Source organism: Daucus carota, chromosome 1, assembly GCF_001625215.2.
Source record: "Daucus carota subsp. sativus chromosome 1, DH1 v3.0, whole genome shotgun sequence".
Lineage (NCBI taxonomy): Eukaryota > Viridiplantae > Streptophyta > Magnoliopsida > Apiales > Apiaceae > Daucus > Daucus carota.
The window spans coordinates 40,806,640-40,833,120 of record NC_030381.2 but is presented as its reverse complement, the minus strand read 5'-3'; the positions used below and the strand labels follow the sequence as shown (position 1 = coordinate 40,833,120).

Below are 26,481 nucleotides of genomic sequence, written 5' to 3'. Positions count from 1 at the left end.
CGACATTCGATTGTCTAGACCCCGGACCAATACTCTTGAAAGAAAAATGAGAGTGAATCTTTTAAATCCACAAAAGGAGGAGGTTTCTCTAATTCTATTGTTTCCATCTAACCGTACAATTTAATATTTTGGAATGATTAATTCGAATTGGGCATAATTTTTAAGTTGGAAACTCCATTACTAGTCAACCAACTTTAGAAGTGGAGTGGCCTTAACTAGTACTCCCTCCGTCCCATCAGGTTATTTACAGTTTTCTTTTTTGGACGTCCCACTCAATTCTTTACATTACAAAACTTTTCCAAAATAGTTAATAGGTCCTACCACTTTATCACTTTTTCTTCCTTTTCACACTACTCTTACTCCACTATCTTTTTTTTATATATTAAAAATCAATGGATCCCACCACTTCACCCTCTTTTTCACTATTTTATACATATTTTTTAACCTCCGTGCCTAAACTCAATGTAAACAATTGGGTGAGACGGAGGTAGTACTATCATTTTAATAGCAGGCTTGTTCACATAGCTGGTTATTATGAAAAGAAAGACTATAACCGCAAAAGAAATAGGAGACCGCAAACATCAAACTATCAAAGTTCATAAGCACCTTGGAAATCTGAAAAAGTGTTAAAGACATGGTAAACATTTCGATGAGGAAGAGGAAATTAAATCAATCAGTCCTCTTATCTGTTTATTCTATTTTTGAGTATCGATTTATAATCTGCTTTCTAATTTGTATTTGTTGTGTGGACTTAGCTAGCTGGATTTGTAAATTCTCAGCTCACTTTCCAAACTCAGTTTATTGATTTATAGTACCAAATTCAGATGATTGATTTACAGAAAATTAATCCATTTAAGCTTTATTTCCGAATTCAGATGACTAATGTATAAAAAAGATCTCAAATATGCATTAAAAGCCTACGGTAATAATGTGATTTCTAGAACTTTTATTATTTGCATCACCTATGTATCAAGTCTATTCATCATTTACAAATTGCTAAAAAAATAAAATAGTCAAAGTATTAGTGAATTTGACTGGTCAAAATTCAAAAGTGACATATATATTGAGACGGGGAGTATATAACATAGGAGTATTATTATTTTAATTTTTTTGAAAAAGAGGAGTATTATTAATATTTAAGCGCAAAAGAATGTATTAAAAATAGTAAACACAATATTTTCTATATTTAGACATGTAACAAATGAAAATTATTATTTCTTAACACTAAGAAATTTATTAAATAAATATTAACCAAAAAAAGAGTGGAAAGAGAGTGTGTATATATGAATGTGCACATAGAGAAACGAAACAGATGAGAGAGACCTTCTAAAATCACCCCTACCTCTCCCCTCCGGCGAGTCAATTAAATATTGTCGCCGGAACTTTCCGGTGGCAACTCTCTATTCTCTGCAGCTCACATTGTAATTCTCTTTACCCAATCTTGTTAAATTACATTGTCGATCTCTTGTTGTTATCTTGTCATTTTATTTTACGATCTCGCGTATTATATGTTAAATGCATGTCGTGCTTATTTGTTTAAATGAGCTATTCAAGATTTGTAAATGCCTGCATGGAAAGTTTTGGTTGCCAAAACCTGCAAATTCTTGCGCGCCGCGAAATTCGATCATGTGATTATATATAAAACTACTACTCCCTTCGTCCCAATTTAGATGAGTTAGTTGATCGATCGTCTATATCTGTAGTTATCTTTTTCTTTATAAATAAAAATTGCATACTTAAAATTTTGTTGACAAGGATTTTTAAAAATAAATTAATTACGTAGCTATGCGGTATATGCACTTTGATAATTCTGTATAAAATCAACGAGGTCATCTAATTTGGGATGGGGAGCATCTTTGTAGTTTCCTTTGGATTTCCGGTATAATGTATTTAATGTAGATTATGTATGTTTGCTGTGCAGCTATTTGAGATAGTGCGTGTAATAAGAGAAATCAAATAAAGACTTATGGACTTGCTGTATTAAAATGCCGAATAATGATAAATTTCTTTTCAGAAAACAGAAATATGATTTACCGCGAACATATATTCATCATATACACATATTCTTTAAAAAAATCGGCTTATGTTTTTAATGTAATAATGTATGTATATATCACAACTGTAGTTTCAAGCAATAGTATGCCAGTTATGTATCAGTTATATTAGACTCTTTTATAGTACAGTAGTGTGTGCAATGCATGATACATTGTTTACAAGGGATGCAGGCCCTTGATTAATATTTAAATTGTGATTCCGCGCCTCAATTGTATTGTACACTGACTTTATGGATCATACTTACATTGGTTTTGAGTTAGATTTCTATTGTTCTCAATAATTTGTACAAATTTTGTTGTTTATGTTATTGATATTGGTTGCTAACATGATTAGTAACTTAATTATGTAGTATCTCAGATCATAGTCTCCGCAATGAATAGCCTGAAATCCCCTTGTAAGGGGATGATTACAGATTTCCGTGGAAGAAAAGCATGTTATAGACAGGATTGGACTAGTGCACTTGGTACAGGTGCAAGGTATGGCTTTCTTGCGTATTTTGATAAGAATGTAACAAAATCTATTACCACGGTCTTCAGTGAAATTCATTTTGATGAAATTTTATCCTTAAATTAGCTTATTGGCACCAACAACATATATCTTTTTTGCTTCTGCCCTTCCCGTCATTGCCTTTGGGGAGCAACTGAGTAGAGACACAGGTAAATATTTAATAAATTGCTTTGATTTCTTTAAAAATAAGACATTTCAATATTAATTTCTATCTGGAGTAATATACTAATATATCGTCTTCTTGAATTTAGATGGTTCTTTAAGCACGGTGGAAGCATTAGCCTCTACTGCTATATGTGGGATTATCCATTCAATTTTTGGGGGACAACCACTGCTGATCGTAGGAGTCGCGGAACCAACAGTTTATATGTATACAGTCCTATACCAAATTGCCAAAAATAGCAGCAGTTTAGGTGGACACCTCTTTATAGCATGGGCTGGATGGTATGTTTGTCGCCTTCTTTTCCTATACTAACTCTATACATGATTCATTTTATAAAAACAGAAATGTACGTTTGATTTCGAGCTTTAATATCAACAGGGTTTGTATTTGGACCTCCATTTTTCTTTTTCTTTTAGCAATATTCAATGCTGGCAATATCATCAGTAGATTCACCAGGATTGCTGATGAACTCTTTGGCATGTTGATTGTTGTTCTGTTCATTCAAGAGGCCGTCAAAGTATGTGCTCACGCATACGATAGTCTATTAAATCTATTATATTCTTTTAAGGTTCTTAAGCTAAGAGGTACCTATCAATCCTAGGGACTGGTCAGTGAATTTAACGTTCCCAAAGGTGAAGATTCCACTGAAGAAAAGTACCAGTTCACTTGGCTGTATACAAATGGTCTACTTGCTATCATCTTCTCTTTTGGTGTACTCTTTACTTCCATCAAGAGTAGAACCGCTAGATCTTGGAGATATGGAACTGGTACACCAGACGGCCACAATCATTAATTCTTTTCCTTCTTTTTCTGAATTTATATTAAAAAGGACGCAATGACTACAATTGTTCCCCTCTATGGCTTTCTTTTATTCAGGGTTGTTTCGAAGCTTTGTTGCTGATTATGGAGTTCCAGTTATGACCATTTTGTGGACAGCATTGTCTTATGCAATTCCTGCAAAAGTTCCTTCTGGAGTTCCCCGCAGGCTAGAAAGTCCTCTTCCCTGGGATTCTGAATCAGCACGTCATTGGACAGTGATTAAGGTATATATGAAAAAACCTATATTTCCAGTAACCATCAAGATGACTTTATAATTAAAGGCATCATGTGATTGTAGAATAGTCCAACTCATAATCATAATTATGTTCTTATTAGAGCATGTCCAATGCAATGCTATAAGAGCATCTCCAACTCAACGCTACAACTTTATAATATTGTAAGTTTTATACTACTACGGTGTAAACCAAACTCCAAGACAACTCTATAATAGTGTAAAATTACACCAAATGAATGAATGATTAGCGGGACACTAAATTTGGTGTCAGATGTTTATATGGTGTCAAGTCTTGCACCAGATTTGGCGTTTTCCAAACATCCAAGTATACCTTCTTGTTTTAAGCAAAACAAATTTATTCTCTCTGTGTCCCTGTTTATTCCGATTATCCCAACAAAACAATTTGAAAAAAGTTAAGGAATATGTCTTCTGACTAATGGATAAAAAGTTCTTATTAGTGTAATACACAGTGTAAAATGTCTTGGAGTTATTGGTTGGAGATGGTTGAATTGATGCTATATAAAGTTGGCTTTTTACATTCAACAAATTTATAGAGACTAAAATAAACTGGCCCTGTGAATATAATATATTTAAAATTCTGTATTAAAGAAAAATTTATCTATTCCAACATTAAGTTAGGATCATGTGATTGAACTAATGGACGTTTACGTGATTGTCTTTATTTTATATTATATGTTATTATCTTGAATAGATTACAAGGAACCCAAAGGTGATGTGCTGAAGTTTATTACAATTTTTCCCGCAGGATATGGGAAAAGTTCCTGTGGAATACATCTTTCTTGCCATTATACCAGCTCTAATGGTAGCAGGTCTATACTTTTTTGACCATAGTGTAGCTTCGCAAATGGCTCAGCAAAAGGAGTTCAATCTTAAGAAACCAAGTGCTTACCATTATGACATATTCGTGCTTGGAGTCACGGTATTTGTTATTTTGGAACATTGTAATTCTATTGCTTAGATTCACATTATTAGTTTTATATTCATCATTCGATAAGTTATTCCTTATTTTATATTTTCAAAGATTTACCTTTTCTTTCTAATTGTTATGCTTTCTCTTTGGGATCAGACGTTAATTTGTGGGTTGCTTGGACTCCCTCCGTCTAATGGAGTTCTCCCTCAGTCGCCAATGCACACCAAGAGTCTTGCGGTCCTGAAAAAACAGGCAAGGATATATGAATCACAGATGATTTTCCCTTTCCCATTTATATTTTGGAATATTGTTTACATATTTAAGGGTGTTCCACTGTATTGTCACCGGTTGACCTCTTTCAATTAACGAGATCTAAAACAACAGAGATAATAAGGAAAATTTATATGGAGACCACTATTTTGTTGGAGACCCCGGAGTCCATTGCATTGCAGAACATGTCTGCATAACAAAATATTTTGCTATCTTCAGCTTGCAGAACATATATACGTATATAGTCTCACGTCTCTAATAAAAGTGGTCTCAATAGAACTCAATCCAGATTCCAGAGATTATATATGTTAAATATTTTTAGAAAAATATTTACGATACTAAATTTGGCTCTGATTCCTGGTATGTCATTTAACATAATCATAAACACTTTATGGTTGTTCTTAATAAAAAAGTACATTACAAAATTTTAAAAGTAAATTTGATTAAGCGACTCTGATTCCTAGTTATGCCACTGTACATAATCATACACACTATATGGTTTTTGGTATGCAGCTAATGCGAAAGGAAATGGTTAAGGGAGCAAAAGAATGCATAAAAAATCAGGGGACCAGCTCAGAAGTTTATGGAAAGATGCATGCTGTGTTCATTGAGATGGACAGTTCAGCAAATGTATGTAACATACTAACATATTATGCAATTAATATTTATGGTATCTGCAATGCATGAATCTGTAAGTTATGCAATTGAATGTATTAGTTTAGAAGGATTTGTTTCTGCTGCAGACTACTTCTGTTGATAAGGAGTTGAAGGATTTGAAAGATGCTGTTCTGAATTCTGAAGATCTAGAAAAGGCTAATGGGAAATTCGATCCAACAAAGCACATTGATGATCACTTGCCTGTCCGAGTTAATGAACAAAGAGTCACGAATTTATTGCAATCCTTGCTTGTGGCATGCTGTGTCGCTGCTATACCTGTGCTTAAGCGGATACCTACCTCAGTTCTGTGGGGGTATTTTGCCTACATGGCCATTGATAGCCTCCCTGGTAACCAGTTTTGGGAAAGGTTTTTGCTGCTCTTTATTCCTTCAAATCGGCGATTCAAGTAAGCCATGCCCCTTTTGATCCATCTCCATTTTTGTTTTCAGCCGTCTATAGTTTTTTGGTCAACTATTTGATCAAGATCATATTGACTTAAACTTCTTATATATCTAGTCCATTACGCTGTTTTGCCATTTAATATGAGTCTTCAATAATCTCATTAAATCATATCAAACTAAATCGTTTCAACTCCTGGAGGATAACAAGTTCACTTGATTCAATTTCTGTTTATCAAGGACCCCTAGGAAAAGTACAAATGAAAGTATTGAAGCTAATATCAATTGTTATGATTTTTTAGACCCAGACTAACTACTATTAATTATCAATTGGCCATCTGTTGTAGAGTCCTGGAAGGCACCCATGCTTCTTTTGTTGAATCAGTACCATTCAAAATTATTGCCGCATTTACACTCTTCCAACTGGTGTATTTCTTGATGATCTTCGGAGTGACATGGATTCCCATAGCTGGGATATTATTCCCACTGCCATTTTTTATGCTTATATGGATCAGAGAACATATTCTACCCAAGTTTTTCCCGCCCGAGTATCTTCAGGAACTGGATTCAGCTGAGTATGAGGAATCAACTGGTGTTCCAATCCACAACAGGACTACCTCGATGAGGGTATTTATTTACCTTGTTTTTCAATTTTATGAAACTCTTTAGTCAAAATCTGTCAATCTTCGCATGAATTCAATGTGCATACAACAAATATCAGCTTTTATTCTGGACTCTAATAGTTACATGCTCATTAAATCCGTGGTCATTAATAAAGAACAAAGAACTCCAACAAAAACGAACATGATAAGCTTAACGTATCTTAATATTGGTATATTTAGAGCTTGCCTTTTCTTATTATGTAAATGCTAATTTTGTTTTTATCGTGAAAGTAAAATACCATGTGTTTGATGTATTTCTACTCGAAGTATAAATGGTCTTTGATGTGTTAGCAGGAGCACGGAACAGAAAATTATTCTGATAGCACGGAAGATGAAGGTGATTTATCTGCTGCAGAATTTTTGGATGAGATGACAACTCACAGAGGCGAGTTGAAGCTTAGGACCATAAGCTTCAACGATAGACAGCAACAGGTTTTGACTCGTCGATTTTTTAAAATCTTAATGTTCTTCATATAGAATATCGAATGCATTCTCTAGAGAATTAAAATTTACAAAAGACCTAGAGTAGTAGAGTTTGCTTGTCAAATACAACCGATTCTGTTTAACTATTCAAAAAATGATAATTTATATGATCAATTGAATAACTGGTCAGTGTATTTTAAGTAACTGAATCAGACAGTTTCTTTTTTGTTTTCAGATTTATCCAACAGGTGGTGCATAAATTCTGACGTGATGATCATACAAGGATAAACTTTTGTGTGTGATCTCCAGAGAAGAAGAGAGTACTAACCATAGAACGGTATCTCCATTTGTGTATGTGGATAACCTCCACTATTGGAAGATAGATACGACACAGAGATGAACAAGGAAGCTGGATCTAGAGTCTCACACATATTGTCTGCACAGTGTAGACTATATCTCTATTTGATAACAAGTGGAGGATATGTAGACTGCTATCTAATATAAATTGTTATATTCTCTGGTATGATTTGATGTGAGAAGTTTCTAGGAACCTATAGTTCTATGAATTGTTTTACAACGATTCACTGAAAAGCATATGGAGATCTTCTATTATGCTTGGTTATACTCGTGTATGTCTAGTATTTCTTTGATAAATGAAGCAAGATCTTATTATGCATAAGCCCGTGTGCCCCCGCTTAGTAGTCTCCCCCATCCCCATAGCATATGCACTTCTAGTGCCTGACCTTATTGAACTAGTAACAATTAGTCAAGGTTTTTGTATATTTCATATTGTTACGTATCAAGAGCTGAGTAGAGCATGCACACAAAGGCTAACATAGCCAATACATGAATAAGAATTAGTATTGATCAGTTTCTCTTTTAGTATGCTTCAGATTGCTATGTATCAGGTTTGAATATAGTTCAGATTGTTGTTAGTGCAGGTTCCATATTTTGCATGAAACATCAATTATAATTAATCTATTTCTTGCGTTTCCCCAGCTTAGATATGTTGCTTATGAATCCGCTTTATTAAACCACTAACCGGTGTTTCAAATTGATCTTGAATTCCCTGCAAGCAACATTTAACATTGGTTTAAGGATTATTTAGGTGTTCCTCCCTAAATGCAGAACTTGGAGGATTTAGGTGGAAAATCCAAAGTTCAATTGCTCCTTTGATTTAAACCTACGACAGACTAATGGCTTTTATTAGTAGAATTCTGGACAATCGATGCAATAATCTATCAGTGCAAACAATAAGTCTATAATTTGCGCCAAAAGACATTAAGTCTAAATTTTGATTTGAATGGAGAGGACTATATCATAAAAATGTCTGATTTTAGAACTTTTGCCTGCAAGCAGACTAGTAAATATCCCTTATCACATGTTAACTAACTATAAACTGCGATGTGATCAAGTCATCCTCCATCTGTTATTTATTTAACGGTTTAACTAACTATAAACTACGATGTGATCAATCTTCCATCTGTTATTTATTTAACGATTAAACTAACTATAAACTGCGATGTGATCAAGTCATCCTCCATCTGTTATTTATTTGTTATTTATTTAACGGTTTGTCTAGTGTGTGCCCATGAGCACAGAGCTAAATTCTATGCATTTAGCTCCATTTGATTAGTGTGGTTGTTATATATGCAGGGAGGTCCACCATTATCAAGAAATATAAGTCAATCAAAATGAGTCAAGTGCAAAGAATTTGATACTTAGCATGTGCTCATGGACACACCATAAAAAAATCTTTTTCTAAATATTGTAAGTGAAAGAAGAATTTTTGTTCCATAATCAGCTAGCTTAATACTTGATATATCAGCAGGAATACTATTGTTCCTGATTAAACGTGTAGGAGTGAGTATAGAAAGCAAAATGATAAATAAACACCAAATGAACATGTTGGGGTTGAGAAACTACCTCCTACAGTCACCAACAAGCAGTCCAAACTCCAACCAATGGCCAATGGGCTATGACAACTCAACGCCATTTGCACTCCCTACAATCCTACTTGAGCTGTGTAACTCATCCATCTAGCCGGGGAGGATTGCACAGCAGATGGACTTGCACATATGCAAATGCAATAATCTCGGGTGAAATAAATATAATGCATCATCCGAATACAAATACTTAAACTCATATCGGAGAACAGACCGCCTCAACAAAATTCAGATTGAAAATTCATCTTCACTCTTCAGACACAACACCAATTTGCATGGTCATGTCGGGATTTAAATTCGAGGTCACTAAGGATAAAATTTCAAGTGGCTAGTATGTCCACTTTTTTTCTACTTTTTACTAAAGCTTGGCGTTTAGACACGCATCCCTAGAGAGAAAGAGGGACACAGCTGATTATCCCACCCTGGGAAGCAGGGTGAACAAGATACAGAGCTCAAGTTGTGAACTGGATTTTCATTAGTGAGACCTGGCACACAATCAACTAAAGCATGCATAAAACAAATCCAGATAATATATCCATGAAAGAAAACTTTAAACTCATCATCACCCAGGAGACAGAATCAAATTAAATACATTACATCAATCCATTCCTAATTATCTCATGCCACTCAAAACCCTTAAAAAGTAATCTTGGAGGAGCCAATCCTCGCAAAAATTTTGGGGTACAAGGCTATTCATAAAACCGGGGCATCACCGACACCAGCAAGAAACTACGCCCCTTCTATTCAAAGGCATCATCATCATCATCAGGGAGAGGCTGTGCTGCAGCTGCAAGAAGCTCTGCTTCATGCCTGGAGAAAGGACAATCACCACCACACATGAGAAATATAGAACTGTGGGCAAGTTTCATAAAAAGGATCTGCTGTAGCATTCGTGTAGCTTGGTCATATATCAGACACTAATTTGCCTTCTCCCAAATTAAGTTCACAAAATTTTACATCATGTTGATATGTATACAATTAAAAAACATGTCATGGTGATTAATACCTTATTACCATGGTGCTAGTATCTTGGCAACTTTAATGAAAATCATATAGTTCTAAATCACTCCAGAAATTAGTCTCTTTGTTTTTCAATCAAAAAACACGAGAGAACAGAGTTTCAATTGCCAGTAACCATGCAAAGAAAAAAAACTTACTGTTGCTGTGCGGCTATGTCGATGTGTACTTCTGGTGGAGCAAGCGCTGGAGACTCCACAAAGTGCAAGTTGGCATCCCTACAAAACCACATAACGTCTTTATATTATATAAAAAGGACTTGCACCTCAAAGAACCAAGCACTAACATGAATAGATGGTCACTTTACCCTGCAAGCTTTCTGGCAAGATAGAGATATGGCTTTTCAAAATTGTAGTTGCTCTTTGCAGATATCTCATAGTACTGCAAATTCTTCTTCCTATGGAATGTAACCTGCTTCGCTTTCACCTGCCTGTTTTTCACATCAACCTTGTTCCCACAAAGTACAATTGGAATATTCTCACAAACACTGATGACAGACAAAGGGCAAAATATCAAAATCTAATCACTTAAACATATTAGAGAGTTACCTACTCTAATAAATAAAGGGAATTCTGGACAAACCGGCAAAGATCACGATGCCAAGTCGGGACATTTTTGTAAGTCAATCTAGCTGTCACATCAAACATGATGATTGCACACTGCCCGTGAATGCTGCATATGATGAAATCAACCTCTCAGTTCTTGATTAGTAATAGATATACATTCCCAATATGAGGCATTTTATGCATGTATGTTACACATGTCCAAGTATATGATTCTGAAATCAAGGCAAGTTGGATGCTTTACACATGATAATACATGATATGAGAACACTGCACAAATGGCCATGGTAAGCAGACTGCACCATTTCGCCAAAAGGCCGTCTCATGCGATTAAAAGCACAAAACGCGGACTCGTATTACAGTTTCAACAGTCTCCTTGGGTGAAAATGAAGTAACATTAACAACCATCTACTTACAAGTACGCTACAAATTAAAGAACACACTCTGACTGGAACCATCTATTAACAAAGCAGTCGCTTGTGATCTTGCATTATTATATACAACATAGATTATCTGATCCAGTATTCCAGGATATAACAGTTTTAATTGTTGGGGAGAATGATTAAATTAGTCAATGTAAAGATGACTGAAAAGTATATACACAAGTTAACAAGTCCAAAGCAGCAGTAAATAAATTTACTAGTATCAACATAGAACAAAGGTTCATATAAATAGTCAATAAACTTACTAGTAACCATCCCTAAGCCCGCCAAATTTCTCCTGCCCTGCCGTATCCCAGCAATAAAATCGAATCTTTCCACAGTTAGTGAAGAAATCCAATGGATGAACTTCCACACCAATAGTTGCTGAAAAAAACATCTTTCATTAATACACAAACAAATAAGGGCTGCTGTAAGACATGAATCCCATATATCACACTTACGCTCATATTTCTTCTCAAACTCTCCAGTAAGATGTCTCTTCACAAAGGTCGTTTTCCCTACAATGTGCAATAAGTCAAATTCAGAAACAATTACAGCTTGTGCTCCATCACTTATAATAGTCCAATGTTATACAAAAAATATCACAGACTTATAAAATCATCACATCTATCACTTCCTACTATCAACACAAGCATATGCCTCTTAACCTCGAAATAAAACACGAGCAAGATTCGTCAATTAAAACAGCCTAGCAGTACAACAAGCTATTATACTACAAAAAAATTGCATCTTCCTAACAATTCACAATCCCACACCTAATCACACAGAAGCCACGGCTGATATCGAAAATCACATATATAATAATCATCATTATAAATTCAAAAACAAATATCATATATCATCCATCAACAGAATATTCAGCTACACTATAACATAATCTTAAATCTGCCCTAATTCGTTCAAATCCAATCAAACATTCAGATTTGAGCCCTAATTAGAAGATTTTTTCACACACATAGATTCATAATTACATCAACACAAATCAAAATATACTTCAACAACAGATTCCACAGATACACAAATTTAAGGAAACACGAGTCAAAAAACATAAAAATTAAAAAAGAGTACCTGTACCACCATCGCCGACAATGACGAGCTTGAAGCTCGGATAATCAACAGTCTGCTGATTGGGCAAAGCCTGCAACACAAACATAAACATTCATCAAAAATTAATTAAATCGAAATTGATAAAAGATATATTTAGCGGAAAGAGGGGATGAGTTGCTACCATTAGCGAGGGTGAGAAATCGAGTGAGAAGAGTTGTATTTAGGGTTTGGAGATGTATGTATGTATAGATTATATTATATAGGAGTAATTTGATTTGGTATAAATAGGCTTAAAATTGTAAATGGCCTCCTAGCTTTGATCTGACGCAGTGTATCTCCACCGTCGGATCACAACTCCCAGCTCCTTTTCTCCTCTTTTCCAAACTCGGTTTGACTTAAATTTTAAGCTACTACACTTTGGATTTTTCGGTTCAAGATAAACGGATGGGGTAATATTTATCTTATTTACTTTTAAATTCTATTTGATATGTCCGCTGAATTTTTTTTATAAATATGTAATAAATATATTAGAGCGTCATATTTATAATTTTTATTTGTTTCATACTCTCGTATAAGAGTATATACATAATACTCCCTTTGTCCTATAATTTTTGGCTTGATCAAATTGATCAAACTTTGACCATAAATTACATATATAACATGATTAGGAATAATCATAAATATTATATCATTAAAAAATATACTTTACGTGCTTTATTATGCATATTTTATATTTTTAAAATTACAAGAGAATTACATGTAATTTGTAATCAAAGTTCGGTCAATTTGACCAGAAAAAGTCAAACAAGCCAAGAATTATGGGACGGGGGGAGTATTAAATTTTTTATTGTTTGTGTTTATGATATATTAAACCTTAGTTAATTTATTAATTATTAATAACAAATATAACAACATTGAGATTTGAGGTTGTGTTCACTTCATGGAATGGAACGAGGGGAGAATGGAATAAACTATATGAACAAGTTTTATGGAGATTGGAGAAAGTATGAGACTATAATGATTAAATATGAGTGAGTTAAAATTTTTTATGAAAAAGATGATAGGAAAAGATGATGAACAAATGGAATCAACATTCCTTTCAAAACATGTTGGTAAGATTTTTAGTTAAAATAGTTAGAATGGAATGAGAAAGAAATGAAAATTATAAACAATTACATTAATCACTCACAATTTATAATATAAATTTTATTTCATTCTCCTCTCAATCCATTCCATGAAGTGAACACAATATGTGTCTTGTTATGCATAGTAGCGTCTTATCCATGTTAACACATATCAAGCGGTAAATTCTATTATAAAAATAATTTCATTAATATATAAATTTGAATATAAAATATTTAAATATTATTTATACAATTTTATTATATATGAATATAGGTTTATATTTTCTTAAAAGAAAATATTATTCCTTAAAACCTTTGGATATGACCCTGTATAGATATATTATTTATGTGTGTGCACGTGTGTATCATTGTTTCATAAACTTTAAAGAATCACATTATATAGATTCTCATATAGAAATATTTGATTCTATTTTAAAAAAATTAAATAATTTTAATTTTTTTTAAAGTCTATATACACATAAATGAATTGTATCGAAATTTTTTAAGTCCGAGATTTTTTCCTTTCAAAAAAGTTTATTATCTAACTGATAGTCATGCAAGCATAATTCTGAAGGTTTAGACAATAAAACTTATTAAGAAAGTCACGAAACAGCTCGCTTCCCAAGTATCCTGAGAAAAAAACAAACCAAACAAAACATGAATCAATATACAAGAAAATCACACACACACACACACACACACACACATATATATATATATATATATATATATATATATGTAGGGCGAGTTTCAAATTAGAACCTGTTTTAAATTAGAACTTAGAACTCATGTAGAATCATTAGATTATTGTTAAATCAATGGTTATGATCAAATGTTGCATTTAATATTAGTCATTTAATATCCTTTTTTACTTGATTATAGGTAATTAATGAATGCATTAAATGCTATAATTAGATGTATTAAAATTTAATTATTACCTTCTAATCAAATTGCTTGTTATATTAGTTGATAACATACTTCCTATGTTACACGGCAGTATCGGTATAATTATTAAATCATATTAGTGTATAATATTTACGTGCTATAACAGTATTTGTATTTTTCTACAAAAATATTGCTTTATAAAATAATTTTCTACTATATTAATATATGTTCCGCAGCAATATGACGCAGTAATTTGTATTTTCCTATAAAAATATTGCATTATAAAATTGTTTTCTATTATATTAATACATGTTCTGCAGCAGTATGACGTAATAATTTGCATTTTACTACAAATGTATTGCATTATAAAATCATTTCTATTATATTAATATATGTTTTGCAGCAGTATATGCATATTTTGTGTTTTCCTACAATTTGTAAAATCATTTTTAATTATATTAATATATGTTCCGCAGACGTATTTTCCTACAAAAATATTGTATTATAAAATCATTTTTAATTATATTAATATATGTTCCGCAGCAGTATGACGTAGTAATTTGTATTGAAGATCTTTAACGAATATTCTGCAGCAGTACAAGCCTATAAGTTATATGATTGAATTATTTAATTTTGGAAAGTTTACATTAATCATGGAATTAAATATTGTCATTTAATGAAGGTTCTAGGGTTCTAAAATTAAGATAATCTATGTGGAACCTGACCCTATATATATATATATATATATATATATATATATATATATATATATATATATATATATATATATAATGTAAAATGATAGTAAATCTAATAAAAAAACAAAAACAGAAGAGTATATATATATCAAAAATAGGTAAGAAATAAAAATAATGTAGAAATATTAATTAATCTCTATCCAAAGGAAAATCACTTGGTTAGACACATAAAAATTTAATAATTTAATTAATGAATAAAAAAATAAAGTTTAAAAGACAATTAAATATATCATCTATTTTGACCATCAAGATGGTAACACAAACCATAAAAATGACACTAAAATTCATTAACGACACAATAAAGTCATCAATAATGACCCTCATAGATGGTACTAAATATTCATAAAGAATATTTATCCAATCACAATCGCAATTTAACGCAACAATTATAATTAAAGCTAATCAATATACTTATATAAACTAGAAGCGAGGGGTGTGTAGGTGGCGCCTGTTTCAAATTATTTATGGAATATAGTAACTTGCAGGTTTTTTAATCTGATTCTGTTTCAAATTATTTAATTATGGAAAAGAGTAGCACACAAGTCTCTCTGCACCTATAAATACCCCTATAGGTTGTAGGTTTTTGGATCATCTAAACACAACCTACTTTCTCTCTCAATACCACAACCCTACTCGCTCGTGGTGCTATCGTTCAACACATACAGTGAGAGGCGAATACGTTTTATAAACAATTTTATTTTGCCTATTTATCTTCTTCATTTAATACAATAATGAGTTACACTATGATAAATGTTTGGAATGACGATAGAGATGATTGATTGACAAGAGTAAGAGTTTGTCGGTTGTGGGAGTAGACTGCTATCTCATGAATTTAAACTGATGTTTTTGCAGACAAACAATCCAAAGAAATTGAAGGAAGTAATCACTAATATACACCAGCATGGATTGAAATTCATACGTCCCGACATGATTAATGTTCGTATAACTAAAACATACTCCCTCCGTCCTAATCAATTCTATACAGTTTCCTTTTTGGGATGTCGCATCATTTCTATACATTGCCAAAATAGCAACTTTTTACAATATAAAACACTATCACACCCTCTAGATTCTTCCACTATCTCCATTCAATAATAATAAAAACACTATTACACCCACTACTTTCCTCCGCTATCTCAAATCTATTATTAAAAATAAATGGGTCCCACCACTTTACCCATTTTCTATCTAACTTTACTCATTTCTTACACTTTTTTTTGGTCTCCGTGTCCAATCCCAATGTATATTATTCATTGGGACGGAGGGAGTAATGTTTATCTCTATTAAAACTGGGGATGGTTTCGGAGTTGCATCTTAATATGTTTTTGATTTTTACGCACTTATGTTCTTACAAACTTACTGGCTATTATTGGTCAATCAATGTATATGACTAGATGTCTTATAATTTTTATAGGCCGCCGCAACGCGCAACTTCTCAACTAGTAGAGACAAACAATGAATAGCCAATAAAAAAGATCCCGTCATTAAATCCAATCCAATTTAAAATTAAACCGTTGCCTAAAATTAAACAATCATTAGAAATTAGGGATTCAAAAATATAACAGATTCAGGCACCATTACATCCATGTTAAGCACCGCTACACCATCAGCATCACCACCGACAAAGATGTCAAAGAATTCTTACATGTGATTTATAAGAATTATATCGTGTCTCTAAATCAACATAATACATAAAAAGCACATTGATCAAAACGTAAAACACATTTAAATTATAAATAAAAATCCTAATTCTAATTCACAATACTCAAATCTACATAATTTTGAACTTTCTACCAAATCAATCTCGTATTATTAGAATCAAAAAAATCGATATATTTATAAATCAAATCAAATTTGATAAGACAAGATGATGGAATAGAATGGACATATCGAACAAAAATAGCGATGGAAGAAAAAGTAATGAGCTTAAGAAGAAATCTTGTTTGTACTTTTAATTAATTATAACGCACGGAAACCATGATCAGATTTCGTTTCTACACCGATCAAATGTTTCGTAGTTGCAGCAACTATTTATTCCCAACATATTATCCTCCCTCTGTTGTTTATTTATATACTCATCTGTCCCATCAGGTTCTTTACGTTATTTTTTGGCACGCATTTTAAAATTTCAATAAAGTATATTTGCATAATATATAGGGGAATTATCTTGTATATTGTTTTTTCAATCTTAGTTTCAAAAATACTACCTTATCTAATCTTATTTTCAAATCTCTAAAATATTTTCAAAAATACTACCTTTTTGAAAATATTGTCCAAAAATACGGTGGTTGCATATGCAACCATATATGCAACTACAAATCCTGATTTCAAGTTTCAGTTTTCAAATGTCATTTTCGACCTCATATTTGGTGTCGTTATATATATATATAGTCGAAAATGACATTTGAAAACTGGAACTCGAAATCAGGAATTCAGTTGCATATATAGTTGCATATGGTTGTATTCAGTTGCATATGGTTGCATTCAGTTGATTCTATTGCCATCTAATGGCCCCGCCAGGGGCACACCATACATCCGTTGCAACTTACAGTTTTCAGTTGCATATGAGGTTGCATTTAGTTGCCTATGAGGTTGCATTCAGTTGATTCTATTGCAATCTAATGGCCCCGCCAGGGGCACCCATACTTCAGTTGGAACTTACAGTTTTCAGTTGCATTTAGTTGCATATGAGGTTGCATTTAGTTGCATATGAGGTTGCATTCAGTTGATTCTATTGCAATCTAATGGCCCCGCCAGGGGCACCCATACATCATTTGGAACTTACAGTTTTCAGTTGCATTTAGTTGCATATGAGGTTGCATGCAACCTCATATGCAACCGAAACTATAAGTTGCAACTGATGTATGGGTGCCCCTGCGGGGCCATTAGATTACAATAGAATCAACTGAATACAACCTCATATGCAACCATATATGCAACTGAATCCCTGATTTCAAGTTCCAGTTTTCAAATGTCATTTTCGACCTCATCGTTGGAATCGATATATATATATGGGTTGAGTTCTAGAGAGACCCTTCATCTCAAGAGACCTGAGAGACCACATCTAGACCATTGATTAACTAGTATTTGAATACATTACTAAATACATCATTCAATGGCATTACTGTAAATATATATTATAATGAAGGCTTTCAAGTTGTATTCTAACTCTCAGCATACGATCTAATTATTTCTATATGGTATGTTGCTAATATTTAGGGATTGCATGATCTTTTCTATTTTGGAAAGAAATCATTGTCATTTATTACATTTTGAATTCAATTTAAACACTGAATGCTCTAGTATTATATAATCATCTTTAATCTTTAATCTAGCTCATTTTGCTAAGATTTGTCCTTTTATTATATTAGTTAGAGTATATATCATAATCCTTTGGATTCGTCTAAAGAACACTAATTTAAACTTCGATTATTTTTTTTGTTCTTTTGATATTTTTAGAACATTAACGTTCAATATGTTATTATGATCCTATATCATAATTCAAAACACTTGATATAGAACACTATGTTTGCAAAACAAAAAATGTTGTTAGATCTCTAATTAGAATCTTAGTATGTGAGAACACCTTAATGAATCTCCATAATAATTAAATTAATAAATATCTATTAGTAAATTTTAAAAAAAACACACGTGTAGTTTTTTGAGAACACTTTAATGAATCTCCATATTAATCAAAATAAGGAATCTCTATTTGTAAATATTAAAAAAAACACAACCATGTATTTTTATTCAATTGCAATGTAGCACCTGAAAGAATCTCTACAAAAGAACATATTGAATTAATATTTAAATTTTTTAAATTAGTATGTAAAATAATTTATAAAAATATCGCCCACTTGGCACACAAGACACTTAATCGAATAATTGTTTTAAAATTTATTATCTAAAATTAAATAAAACACAAAGGTGCAATTTTTGCCGTATGTGTACGTAACATCTTAAGGAATATCTATAAAATCAGTAAGAAAAAATAAATTTTAAAATATTAATTATTCATAAGATATGTTACATCTGTGAAGAAATCATTAATTAATATAAAACTTAATGAAATAAGTTAAAATATTTATATCTTGTCATTTAACTTTTAATAAAACAAGATATTTGATGTGAAATTGTTATCATGTGTCTAAGAAAACACCTTAAAGAATCCTGTGAAAATAAGTTGGTAAATTAATATAAAAAAGATATGAGGTTGTAGGTAAAATATACTTAGATGCAACGGAAGTATGAGATTTTCTTCTTTAAATCACAATAATAATAAATATAAACGATTTTGAAGATACTAATTATTCTTATCACTTTCACGAACATGTTATGGAATCTCTTTATAAATTAAACGTTAGATCTTTAATACAAACTTTTCAAATCTCTATTCACCTTCCCAAATTTCCAGATAAATTTTCTCACATTTTAAAAAATAATAAATTTATGAGAGATTAATTTGAATATCTAGTGAAATATTTGTTTTTTTAAATTTTATAACGTCAATATCTATAAAAAAAATTTAAAATACATTATCTACTTTTAATTAATGGTAAAAGGACATTATTGATTTTATTATGTATTTGAAAATTATTAAAAATAGGAATTCAACTAAGATTAAAAGAAAATGAATAATTCTTAACACCCCCTTTACGAACACCCTAAGAAATCTCCCGATCATATTTTCCCACCTTGAACCGGCTTCCTGTTCTATAGAAAATAATACAAAAAGATTTAATTTTATCGTGTGTATAAGGAACACCTTAAAGAATCTTGTGAAATTAAGTTAATAATTTAATATAAAAAGGTATAAATTAGACAATAAAATATAGCAATAAATACAATATATTTTGCGGAAATCACAAGTAGAACCTCATTGATATCATTGTAATTTTATTTATTTTAATATTAAAATGTATTTATTCTTATCACTATATGAACAAGTTATGACATCTCCATAATTAAAAAATTAAATCATTAATAGCAACATTTTCAATTTTCTATATGAAATTCTTATCATGTTTCTGATGAGCACCTTAAAGAATCTTGTGTAATATAAGATAGGAGTAAACATGAAATTATAACAAATAAGAAAGATAGATCGTTAAATTATGAAAAGATTTGTTCTAATTATGGGAATAATATGCAATAATGATCTTTACGTTTCTTTAGCAACTAAAGCGTGTGCAATTATGTGAATATTCTTTACAATCTTGTGACACATAGTAATAAAACTGATTATCTTTTTAATATGGTAATAATGATGATTGAATACACATTTATTATGTATATGGAAATCGTATTTAAAGTTGACAAATACTATCCTTGTAGTGTTAAACATGTATTAATACTAATATAGATGTATATCATTTAAGCCATAGGATCAGATAATAATCAATGGTCAGATGAACGGTCTCTCGAGTCTCTCCCTAAGCTCTGGTCTCTTTTGAACCTCCCCCTATAATATATATATATATATAGGGGAGGGTTCTGGTACAAACTTACAAACTTACAAACTTTTTTTGTTCAACACATATATAACTTGAGTTCAACATTTTTTTAACATATTTTGTTGAACATCGATTAAAATAGTGGTGGAGAAGTACGTAAACCAATTTTGAAATGTAAGAACTAAGGTAAACATGTTGTATAACTAATATTTATGTTTCTAGACCCTACCCAAACCCTAGAGGTATAGTTTAAACATCTTTTTAGATATATTCAACACAATGATAATTAGTGTTCAACACCCGATGTTGAACCCCAGTTATAAATGTGTTGAAAAAGCGATTTATTTATGCGTTATTTTTAAAAATGTGATGTTTTTTTGAAGAATTTTCATTATGGATACTTTATATAACTAAGGATTAACACGATGGGAGAATAAAAAAAAATTTGTAAGTTTGTAACTTAAAAAAGTTTTTATTTGATCCTATCCCTATATATATATATATATATATATATATATATATATATATATATATATATATATCGATTCCAACGATGAGGTCGAAAATGATATTTGAAATCTGAAACTTGAAATCAGGATTTGTAGTTGCATATATGGTTGCATATGCAACCACAGTATTTTTGAAAATATTTTAGAGAAGGTAGTATTTTTGAAAATAAGATTGGATAAGGTAGTATTTTTAGAAATAAGATTGAAATCGTGGTTATGAATAAAAAAAGCCCTAATATATATCTATCTATATATCTATATATATCTGTGTGTGTATTTAAAAATTCTTGGGAAAAAGTTTGGCGTTTAAACTTTTATTCAGAAAAAGAACAATTTAAAAAAACATTATATAACTCTATATCAACTCTACGACATACTACCGAAAAATCCGAATAAAATCAAAATCATATATAAATCATTAAAATTTATGGATTAAAAAATAATACATTAAAATCCCAATCAAATACACTCTTTTAAGCTTCGAATCTGAAAACAGACTGCCGCAACAGAATTCTGATCGGATACTCATGTTCACATACTACACCAATTTGAATGGGCATGTCAGGGCTTTAAAGTCGAGGTCACTGAGGATAAAATTTCGAGTTGCAAGAATGTCCACTTCTTTCTACTTTTTACCAAGGCTTGGCATTTAGACACGCATCCGCGGAGAGAAAGAGGGACACAACTAATTATCCCACCTGGGAAGCAGTAGGTATATGCGTAGTGCGGTTTGCACCAACCGGAACCACAAAAGTGCGGTTTCAAAAATTGAAAACCGGAACCACAAAAGTGCGGTTTCAAAAATTGAAAACCGAAACCGAACCAATCATCATTGGTGCGGCTTGATTTATGATTTGAGCGGTTTTGGTTTTAAAATGGTGCAGTTCGATTTGAAAACCATGAGCACAAAAAGTCTAGTACAATGAATAATTAGAGAATTTGGGTGGAAGAAAGACAAGAAACTTGCACTTAACATCTTGTTACACCATGATAAAAACCACTGTGAAATGCTAGTGTTGCTGTGCTATCACCATTAAAAAGTCGTGCAAGGGTCCAGAAGGTGAAACTGCACAACCAGATTATAGGCTGCTTGTTGCAATACAGTATCGCATATCGCTATTGCTGATATGAATCATATGACAATAAAATTGATAGCATCCCTGCACTACAGTAACAGCTCATAACAGACTGAAAAATATACTATATCGATATTGAAATAAATATAATTTACAAATTACAATAAATTATATATTTCATAATACATAATACATATTTTAATATATATATATATATATATATATATATATATAATATAATAAACAAATAAAATATAAATATTAAAGCAGCACAGTTCCGTTTGTATTCGGTTTTAAATTCGTTAGAAACCAAAACCAAGATATCAGTTCTGTTTATATTCAGTTTGGTTTTTATTTGGTGCTGTTTTAGATTCGGTTTTCGGTTCGATTTTTACTCTGAGAAGCAGGGTGAAAAGGATACGCGCAGCTTACGTGTGAACTGGATTCTCAATAGTGAGACCTAGCGCACACAATCAACTAAAACATGCATAACACAATTCCAGATAAAATATCCATGAAAAAAACTTTAAACTCATCACCCAGGAGACGAATCAAATTAAATACATTACATCAATCCATTCCTAATTATCTCATGCCACTCAGAACCCTTAAAAGTAATTTTGGAGGAGCAAATCCTCGCAAAAAATTTGGGGTACAAGGCTATGCATAAAACCGGGGCATCACCAAGCTACGCCCTCTATTCAAAGGCATCATCATCATCATCAGGGAGAGGCTGACTTGCAGCTGCAAGAAGCTCTGCTTCATGCCTGGAGAAAAGGACAATCACCACCACACATGAGAAAATATATAGAACTTTGGGCAAGTTTCATAGAAAGGATCTGCTGTAGCATTCATGTAGCTTAGTCACATATCAGACACTAATTTGCCTTCTTCCAACGTAAGCAAAGGTTCACAAAATTTTACATCATATTGATATGTATACAATTTAGAAACATGTCATGGTGATTAATACCTTATTACCATGGTGCTAGTATCTTGGCAACTTTAATGAAAATCATAAAGTTCTAAATCACTCCAGAAATTAGTCTCTTCTTATTTTTCAATTAAAAAACACGAGAGAACACAGGTTCAATTGCCAGTAACCATGCAAAGAAAAAAACTTACTGTTGCTGTGCGGCCATGTCTATGTGTACTTCTGGTGGAGCAAGCGCCGGAGACTCCACAAAGTGCAAGTTGGCATCCCTACAAAACCAAATAACGTCTTTATATTATATAAAAAAGACTTGCACCTCAAAGAACCAAGCACCAACATGATTAGTTGGTCACTTTACCCTGCAAGCTTTCTGGCAAGATAGAGATATGGCTTTTCAAAATTGTAGTTGCTCTTTGCAGATATCTCATAGTACTGCAAATTCTTCTTCCTATGGAATGTAACCTGCTTCGCTTTCACCTGCCTGTTTTTCACATCAACCTTGTTCCCACAAAGTACGATTGGAATATTCTCACAGACACTGATGACAAACAAGGGGGAAAATATTAAAATCAAATCACTTAAACATATTACAGTTTTATCTACTCTAATAAATAAAGGGAATTCTGGACAAACCGGCAAAGATCACGATGCCAAGTCGGGACATTTTTGTAAGTCAATCTAGCTGTCACATCAAACATGATGATTGCACACTGCCCGTGAATGCTGCATATGATGAAATCAATCTCTCAGTTCTTGATTAGTAACAGATATGCATTTCAAATATGAGGCATTTTATGCATGTACGTTACACATGTCCAAGTATATGATTCTGAAATCAAGGCCAGAATAAAAAGAGACTTGGATGCTTGGATGCTTTACACATGATAATACATGGTATGAGAACACTGCACAAATGGCCACGGTAAGCAGACTGCGCCATTTCAGAAAAGGTCGTCTCATGCAATTAAAAGGACAAAATACAGAATTGTATTACAGTTTCAACAGTCTCCTTGGGTGAAAATGAAGTAACATGAACAACTATCTACTTCCAAGTTCCAAGTATACTACAAATTAAAGAACCCACTCTGAATGGAACCATCTATTAACAAAGCAATCGCTTGTGATCTTGCATTATTATATACAACATAGATTATCTGATCCAGTATTCCAGAATATAACAGTTTTAATTGTTGGGGAGAATAATTAAATTAGTCAATGTAAAGATGACTGAGAAGTATATGCACAAGCTAACAAGTCCAAAACAGCAGTGAATAAATTTACTAGTATCAATGTAGAACAAAGGTTCATATAAATATTCAATAAACTTACTAGTAACCATCCCTAAGCCCGCCAAATTTCTCCTGCCCTGCCGTATCCCAGCAATAAAATCGAATCTTTCCACAGTTAGTGAAGAAATCCAATGGATGAACTTCCACACCAATGGTTGCTGAAAAAAAAACATTTTCGTTCATTAATACACAAACAAATAAGGGCTGCTGTAAGACATGAATCCCCTGTATCACACTTACGCTCATATTTCTTCTCAAACTCTCCAGTAAGATGTCTCTTCACAAAGGTCGTTTTCCCTACAATGTGCAATAAAGTAAAATTCAGAAACAATTACAGCTTGTGCTCCATCACTTAAAAAAGTCCAATGTAATACAAAAAATATCACGACTTTTAAAATCATCAGATCTGTCACTTCCTACTATCAACACAAGCATATGCCTCTTAACCTCGAAAATAAAACATGAGCAAGATTCGTCAATTAAAACAGCCTAGCAGTACAACAAGCTATTATACTAGAAAAGAAATGCAACCTCCCTATTAATTCATGATCCCAAACATAATCACACAGAAGCCATGGCTGATATCGTGTATAACAACAAATCATTATTAATTTAAAAACAAATATCATATATCATCCATCAACAGAATATTCAGCTACACTATAATATCATCTTATATCTGCCCCAATCCGTCCAAATCCAATCAAACATTTATATTTGAGCACGAATTGAAAGAATTTTTAAAGAGTATTTATTTTCACCACACAAGCATATGCCTCTTAATCTCGAAATAAAACATGAGCAAGAATCATCAATTAAAACAGCCTAGCAGTACCGCAAGCTATAATACTAGAGAAGAATTGCATCTTCCTTACAATCCATAATCCCACACATAATCACACAGAAACGACGGCTGATGTCGAAAATCATATATATAATAATAATCATTATTAATTCGAAAACAAATATCATCCACCAATAGAATATTCAGCTACACTATAACATAATCGTATATCTGCCCTAATTCGTCCAAATCCCATCAAACATTCAGATTTGAGCTCTAATTAAAAAAAATTAATTGCAACAACACAAATCAAAATATACTTCAACAACAGATTCCACAGATACACAAATTAAAGAAAAAACACGACTCAAAAACATAAAAATTAAAAAAGAGTACCTGTACCACCATCGCCGACAATGACAAGCTTGAAGCTCGGATAATCAACAGTCTGCTGATTGGGCAAAGCCTGCAACACAAACATAAACATTCATCATCGATTAATTAAATCGAAATCGATAAAGATATATTATTAGTGAAAAGAGGAGATGAGTTACTACCATTAGCGAGGGTGAGAAATCGAGTGAGAGTAGTTGTATTTAGGGTTTGGAGATGTATGTATGTATAGATTATATAGGAGCAATTTGTTTTGGTATAAATAGGCTTGAAATTTAAATGGCCTCCTAGCTTTGATCTGACGCAGTGTATCTCCACCGTCGGATCACAACTGCCAACCCCTTTCGCCTTTTTTCAAACTGGCGTTGCTTCGGTTTTGACTTAAATTTTAAGCTACTACTACTGTATTACTTTATTTTTGAATTCGGTTCATGATAAATGGACGGATCAAATAAATATCTTTTTGATTTTTAAATCCTATTCAATATGCCTATTGAATTTTTTTATTTATAAGTATATTATAAAAATATTAGAGCATCATAATTACATTTTTTTTATTTATTTCAAATTTGATATAAAAACATATATAGTATTAAATTATTTATTCGTGTTTTGGACATATTGAACCTAGTTATTTTATAATAACAAAAATTAAATACTAATGCAATTGCATCCTTTGGCATATAAGGGCAATTGAGATTTTAAAGAATTTTTTCCATTGATGATATTCGATAGAATTCAGGATTTTAAAAACTGTAACAGAATTTTAGGATATTAAATTGAGATTTTAAATTGTACTACAAAATTTGTTGGTATTTAATCAGGATTTTAAATTACGCTTCAATTTTGATTGTTTGGAACATATTCTGATCGGATTCAAATATTGATAAATTTTTTTAAATTTCATACAATGATGGATTTTGTGGGATTTTGAAATCCCACCAAATTTCATGAGATTTTGACGGTCATGTATTTTTAAACAGTTTATAATTTCATACCATCTCTCCAAATTCAAAATGTATATTACGGTTTTTTTTCGTTGTTTTCACACACATTTTAAAATATACATATATTTATAATTTTATATGTTTTATAAAAAAATTCAAATATTAATTCAAAAAATATAGCTACGAAAATAAT

General features: G+C 31.9%; 3 protein-coding genes across 3 annotated transcripts; 1 reads left to right on the top strand and 2 right to left on the bottom strand.

The window, feature by feature from the left end:
- The first annotated feature begins 1,306 nt into the window (after positions 1-1,306).
- On the top strand, positions 1,307-7,799 carry LOC108194104 (boron transporter 4). The gene is made up of 14 exons (XM_017361006.2): positions 1,307-1,421; positions 2,405-2,531; positions 2,629-2,711; positions 2,814-3,006; positions 3,104-3,242; positions 3,327-3,492; positions 3,602-3,768; positions 4,546-4,719; positions 4,867-4,962; positions 5,494-5,610; positions 5,724-6,043; positions 6,383-6,662; positions 6,992-7,129; positions 7,356-7,799. Exons 2-14 carry the CDS (start codon positions 2,428-2,430, stop codon positions 7,377-7,379), a joined length of 2,001 nt encoding a protein of 666 aa, XP_017216495.1. The 5' UTR covers positions 1,307-1,421; positions 2,405-2,427; the 3' UTR covers positions 7,380-7,799.
- A 1,799-nt stretch (positions 7,800-9,598) lies between these two features.
- Positions 9,599-12,508, bottom strand: LOC108222737 (GTP-binding nuclear protein Ran-3). The gene is made up of 8 exons (XM_064084118.1): positions 12,318-12,508; positions 12,158-12,227; positions 11,530-11,586; positions 11,335-11,452; positions 10,666-10,755; positions 10,391-10,570; positions 10,224-10,301; positions 9,599-9,876 (listed from the first exon to the last, which is right to left on the bottom strand). The coding sequence occupies exons 1-8, from the start codon at positions 12,318-12,320 to the stop codon at positions 9,807-9,809; spliced, it is 666 nt and encodes a 221-aa protein (XP_063940188.1). The 5' UTR covers positions 12,321-12,508; the 3' UTR covers positions 9,599-9,806.
- Positions 12,509-22,450: 9,942 nt separating this feature from the next.
- LOC108222729 (GTP-binding nuclear protein Ran-3) lies at positions 22,451-25,647 on the bottom strand. The gene is made up of 8 exons (XM_064084125.1): positions 25,506-25,647; positions 25,345-25,414; positions 24,405-24,461; positions 24,205-24,322; positions 23,509-23,598; positions 23,234-23,413; positions 23,067-23,144; positions 22,451-22,708 (listed from the first exon to the last, which is right to left on the bottom strand). Exons 1-8 carry the CDS (start codon positions 25,506-25,508, stop codon positions 22,639-22,641), a joined length of 666 nt encoding a protein of 221 aa, XP_063940195.1. The 5' UTR covers positions 25,509-25,647; the 3' UTR covers positions 22,451-22,638.
- Positions 25,648-26,481: the final 834 nt, after the last annotated feature.